Source organism: Chenopodium quinoa, unplaced genomic scaffold (genome assembly GCF_001683475.1).
Source record: "Chenopodium quinoa cultivar QQ74 unplaced genomic scaffold, ASM168347v1, whole genome shotgun sequence".
Lineage (NCBI taxonomy): Eukaryota > Viridiplantae > Streptophyta > Magnoliopsida > Caryophyllales > Amaranthaceae > Chenopodium > Chenopodium quinoa.
Window position 1 is genome coordinate 3,383,445 of NW_018742879.1, and position 6,451 is coordinate 3,389,895.

Consider the following 6,451-nt stretch of genomic DNA (forward strand, 5'->3'; position numbering starts at 1 on the left):
TTCATTTAAATGAGGATTTTAAATTCAAGTAAAAATGAAATCCTTAATCGGCAGCCACCCACAAGCGGAAACACAGCTGCCGAGCAGAGTATAAAATCAACAAAAAGTAAAAATGTTTGTACAAATTCAAGGAAAGCTGAAGGCAAAAACAGAGGTAAAAGCAGATGCGGAGATAATCATTCAAGCACAGGTTGATCCGCAGGATTCCGTAGACGACTGCCCGAGTTCCTATGCTTCAGCATTTTCAGGACTAGCACTCGGAGTAGTGGAAGCTTCGGCGCCAGCGGAGGATGAAAGCAGGGCGAACAACATCTTTCTCTCTCCTTGCGGCTTCTTCTTCATTAGCCTATGCTTCGGCTTGGCGAGCCAGGAATGCAACTTCAGCTTGGCTAGCCTCGTTCACATGGGCATCATCAGGGTCCATGGTCCAAGCTTCAGCCTGATCCCAGTTGATTTCAGGATCAACATGAAAAGCCAGACGCCGAGCGACTTTGTAGCCATTCTCAAAGCCTTCCTCATACTACTCCTGGGTGTAAATCTGAACCTCTTGCAGTTTGTGAGCAGCTTCAAGGTCAGCCTTGACTTTGGCAGCTTTCTCTTTCTCGGCCTTCAGCTCGTCCCTCAGCTTCTGGTTTTCGGTGTCCAGTTCAGATTGCTTTTTCTGGGACTCGTCTGTAGCGCGAGCAATCTATCCCTCTAAATCGGCAACCATGAGGCGCCGAGTCTCAACTTCCCTCTGCACTCGCTGCTCGATGTGCGCCTTGAAGTCAGAGATGCTGTCAGCCCCACACTCTTAGATCAAAGCATGACCTTCGTCCAGCCAAGGGAAAACGATCTGCTTTAAACCCTGGCAGAAGCTGAGGAAGTTGGCATTTATGGACTCCATCTCTGCCTTAAGGGCCGAGGCAGCTTCCTCAGCAGCCAGCCTCTTCAGCTCAGCAATCCTGATTTGGCACTTAGCCACTTCAGCTTCTTCAGCCTTTGTTTTTAGCTCGTCGTTCATTTTCACGGCCTAAAAGGGGTTATGAAAGACCTACAAAAGAGGAAACATGAACGATTCAGCCGAAGTCCGATACTTAGAGGATTTTTGCTAGAAAAAAATAAAAAATCAGAAGCTCAACGCAAAAACGAAGCCAAAACTTAGAAAGAATTTCAAGTCCAAAGAGTTCACCTGCATCAGCAGCCTTTGGTTCTCAAAAAAGGGGTCTGGTACCCTACCAAGTGGCTTAGATGCCCCTGATGCTACTCCAACAATCCAAGCTCTGGCCCTGTCCAACTCTGGCATATTTGGAAGATCACCAAAGTATTCAGTCGCCAAGCTTCGCTTAGATTCAAAAAGATTTCGAGCATGCTCAGGAATAGACACCAGGGGGGCAGAGCCGAACCCAATCTCAGTGGACTAGAAGGTCCTGAAGGAGTTCCCAGCAGGGGTAGATGGGACATCAAAGTTTGCTGCCTCTTCAGCTTCATCCTCCACCTCAGCCTGCTTCGGAACCTCTTCACCCAAAGCCTGCGTCTCGTCCTCAGCGTCGACGAGCAACGCATCAGCCTCTCTCCTAACTTCATCGGAGAAGGCCTCGGCCACGTGGTTCGGAGCCGAAGGAGGAGTCTTCGGCAACTTTGCCTCCTCAGCAGGAGGAGGAGTCACCTCCCTCTGCTCCTCCGGCTTCTCTTCTTCAAACCGAGGCCTCTTTGGAGGAAGAACGGGAGCCCGAAATTGTCCGGGCAGAACGAGCCGCCTCATCTTCTCCGGGCCTGCCATCCCTTCGTCTGATGATCTGACAGGGGAAGGATTTGCTTCTGTTGGTTCTTCCTTATTCTCCTCTTCCTCGTCAAACTGCGGCAGAGAGGATAGGAGGGCAAAGACAACATTAGCCAAAAACTAAATAAATAAATAAAATTTCAAGCTGAAGTTCTATACTTAGAGAAATTTTGCAAAATTTCACAAGTTGAAAAGGCAAAAGGAAGGTCTAAGCAAAAGGAACGAAGTAAGGAGAAAAATGAAAGCTAAAAAAGCATTGAAAAACTCACTGAAGTCTTCAACAGACGAGCTTCTTCAGAATCCTCGTCCTCGTCGCCCACCTCAGCTGCTAGGCCTGCTCCACTTCGGCAAGCTGCGGCGGCAAGTGTTGCAGCTGCGTCCTCTTTGGCAGAGTGGAGGAAAAAAGGATCAATCTTCTCGAACCAAGGCTTCTGCACTTGGTACTCGAGGGCACTGACACTCTGACGCCTCCTTGGATGCAGGGAAAGGGCCCGATCTTTTGAGTCAGTGATCTTCGGCGTGTTAGTGATCGGATTCCTGTCTTGGCTGATCCCAAGCACTTCGTAATTCACGCCCGAGTTTTCCTCGCACAGCTCTGAAAAGACCAAGAAAGCAGACTGTCAGTTCAGCCGAAGGAGTTATACATCAGAAAAATTATAAAGAATAAAAGGTTTCGGCCCCAGCCGAATCACTTACCGCCTTGGTATCTTCGTCTGAGGCCGATGACAGCAAGCATCTTCTCTTAAAAGATGTAATGCAACAAGGCAGCCAGATAGAGGGCACATTCGCCATTCGGCCAGCGGCCCCGCGGACGTTCATTCGGCGAAATAACTCCATCTGCCGACAATCGGCCTTGAAAAAATCATCAGGGCCAATACTAGACATCTTCGGATCTGGCTTTCTTAAGTAACGGGGGCCGCCAAAATAATTCAGATGATCTTCGTCTGAGGGCGCCCTTATCCAGATCCACTGCCCTCTTCAATCCTTATCTGAAGTATCGTTCAGATAAGTCGAAATAAAACCTCTTTCGTCCTCAATCTGCCACCAGCCAGGCCCATGCCACTTGTTGGACTGGGTTTTCGGCATCAACTTGTGTATGGAGCGAAAACAGTGCACACTCGGGTCCAGCCCGTAAAATAAACAGACCCATAAGTAAGTTATGATTCTTCGAATGCTTACAGAAGTTAACTGGGCCAAAGAGATGTTATACCTGTTCAGCAACTTCACAACAATGCATGGGTGGGGAACCGAAGCCCGTATTGCAGCTGCCGGGTATAAACCCCGATATATCCGGGTGGAGGGCGGTGAATTCTTTCCTCAGCAGAAGGCATTTGGCACCAGTAGCCATCCCCTTCCATAGTGCCGTAAAAATTCTCGAGTTGCTCGGCAAAATAATATTTGGCGTCATTTTCAATCCACCAAGAGTAGGGCGCAGCATTCATTATGCCCTCGTTCTCTCGGATATCCGTCCATTGCCTTTCCTCGGGAGTCAACGGCCTAGATGCCGAAGCCCTACTTCGGCCAGAAGTACTGGCTTGTCCAGAATCTTACGGGGCTACGCTAGTGAGGGGGACGACCCTTAGCGCAGCTCCCCTCGGGATAGCAGCAGGCCCAGTCCTAGCATTGGGATTATGGCCACTAAGAAACGGCATCATCGCCAGAGGTCGATTCCGCCTCGGAATCAATTGCGACGTTTCTTCTTCTTCTCCCTCAGAGTTTGGTTCGGATTCAATGGGCCTCTTGCCTCGGTCACCAGCCATTTTTAGGGAAAAAAGAGAATGCGAAAAGTCGAAAATTGAGGAAAAAGGGGAGTATTCCAGAAAACCGAAGAAATTTTGAAGAAAATTACCTTTACCAAGTTCAGAATTCGTCGATATATAAGTTTGGGGCAATGGATTTCACTTTACAGCTTCGGATTGTTGGGAATGAGCGAGAAATGAATTCGAGTAAAGGGATTGAATTTAGAGAAAAAGGGGATTCGCATGCGCAAAACCGTGTGAAATAGTGAGGGGTAATAGTGCCACTAGCTTAAATATTTTTCCGGAAACAAGATTTTTCGGAGTTAAAGCTATTGAAAACCCCACTAATCCCACTTTAATTAGTGGTTGTTCATGTTCCACTCTTTAATTGACCACCTGCTAAATCTTCTCCACTTCCTCCATAAACGGTTATTAGCACTAATGACTCATTAACTTCCCTAAATTCAAATTATCTTCATTTACTTCCCTCCAAATTCCACAAAGTCCGGAACCCGACTCGTTATCCTTCCGAGTCGGGTCTGGGGGGAAAATTGTCTGGGTCAAATATTCTTATTGTTTGGGCCCAGTCCATAAATGAAATGCAAAGCCCAAAAGCAAGGTTCAACCCTCCAGTCCATGTGCCAAGTCAGTCAACGACCCACTCCAAGGGGCAAGCCCGTTTGGCTTCCAAAGCCCAATCCATTCAATTGAGGAAAGGTACAAAAGACATAACTTGATCATTTTACAATCATTCACAATCAGCCTTAAGCATTTATTCTCTTGCATAGCATTTACTCCTTACACAGTACTGACTTCGGCATTGGAGGGGCCTTCCTCGGCACAACCCCCGAGGCCAGTTTTACTTGTTTTTGCTATGCAGGAAATCCTTGGCCCAATAGTCACTCGGACCAAGATTCGTCTTCTCCCACAAAAGGACCTGCCGAAGGTCCCATTATTTTCTTCCGAAACAAACAATAAAGATATCTAAACCAAACATGAAAAGGATAATATAACTCATATTCCAAATGGCCATAGCAAATACTCGGTTGGTCTATTTGCTAGCTTTGATAGACTTTATTTCATTCAAATCTTTAGAGCATACACAATGGTTGCCCAACCCCATCTTGGTTATTGATTATTTTATTATTTTATCCATCTTCCACCTCACTTATAACCACTCTTATAACCATTTAATAACCAATGTATGCCAATATTTAACCATAATATTTTGGTTATACATTTTCTCTCTCCTACTTTTACCCAACCCCACCACACAATTTATTACTTAAATTCTATTATTATTAAATAATGCATTTGGTAATAATCATTCAAAATTAATAATTATTTATTAGCATACATTAATTAGATAAAATCTCAAAAATTTAAAAATAATGCAATTTTGATATTAATTAGTACGTAATTAGTCGTTAATTAAGACACAAACAATAACTTAATTTTTTTATTAATAATGACATTATAATATAAAATTCATTCACATCCTCAAACAACAACTTATTAAAAATATTCAAACTACAAATCAGACCTTAAGTACATAAAAAAGAACAATAAAAAAGGAATTATTTGAAATCAACCAACATTACGACAATAATCAACCATACACTAATACATTAGTCTGAGGGGAACAACTTCTTCAACAAAGTGCTCCTTAATTCTTGATCTTCCGAAGATAAGTTTGGCTTTGAATCGAGGTGTTTAAATAACTCCATATTAATTTTTCTTTGCTTCCTTGCTTCTTTCTCCCTTTCTAGTTGCAACCTTGTAAGTTCAACTTCATTTTCTGATTGCCTTATAAGGTTCATGTTCTGGGCAGTGTCCAACCATTGTTGCCATGCTCCACTTGGCATGTTTGGCACCTTGCTCTTTCCTTTATTTTTACTAGATTCGTTGCTAGAAGGAAAGCCTGAATACCCAATATCACCACTGGTTGGTGTTTCTGGGTTTGATGAAGAGGAGTAGTTTCCAGCTTCATTGATACGAGATCTCTTTGAGTCACTTCCTTGAGTGGATGTCTTTTCCTTGCATTTTTTAACAACATCTTCACTTGGTTTCCATGCTTCATGTTGTTTTAAGATGTCCCAAACATGCTTGTCTTGAAAGGTTTTAGAGCATAATGAAGACTTTGCTTTGTCGTTAGCATATATACTATATGCTAATTTCATAACATCTTCATCATTCATACCACTTCCCTTTTTTGATTCAGCATGAGCATGTGAGCCACAAAATTTAGAACATGAAGCATTAATCCTTCTCCAACGGTTTCTAAGTTGCTCCGTACCCCTCATTTTCAACAAATCTTCTCGTGTTACCCGATCAGTACCTTCTTCGAAACACCTTTGTTTGTATAGTCTAACATTATTATACATTTCTTCAATTTTCCTCCAAAAAACATCCCCCTTTTGGTTAGTGTTAGTTTTTTTATTTTGACTAACCTCAAGCCAAGCCTTCACAAGAACCACTTCTTCAGCTTTTGACCAAAAAATTTTCCTTCCATCTTGATTGCCTCCTTCATTACCTCTTTCATTACCTTCGCCTTCTTCAACTTCTGGTTCATTTTCGTCATCTGATGTATTCGATGTGTATGAACAATCGAAACTCGGAAATGCACCATCACCTTGTGACATAGAAAAATGTTGAGACATGGAAAATGTTGAATCAATTTGAGAGATTTGAATATTTTCAAAAGATGGGATAACATTTGGAGAATTTGAATAATTAGGATTTTGTGGTGGTTGAAAAGGAAACGGAGTGAAAGTACTTGGATTTGAGAAATTGAGATTTTGTGAACCGTAATTCGGAAAATTTTGAAAATTTGTATCTAAATCTGAGTTGAAATCAATTGGAAGATTAGAATAGTAAGGTTGAGGATTTGGATTATTTTGGGGCTGTGATGAGTTATGAGATTTTGTGGATTTTTTTTTTCTGTTAGATT

General features: G+C 43.0%; 1 protein-coding gene across 1 annotated transcript; it reads right to left on the reverse strand.

Annotated features, from left to right (window-relative positions):
* Positions 1-5,129: 5,129 nt before the first annotated feature.
* On the reverse strand, positions 5,130-6,161 carry LOC110726578 (glutathione S-transferase T2-like). The gene has a single exon (XM_021906060.1). It carries the CDS (start codon positions 6,159-6,161, stop codon positions 5,130-5,132), a length of 1,032 nt encoding a protein of 343 aa, XP_021761752.1.
* Positions 6,162-6,451: the final 290 nt, after the last annotated feature.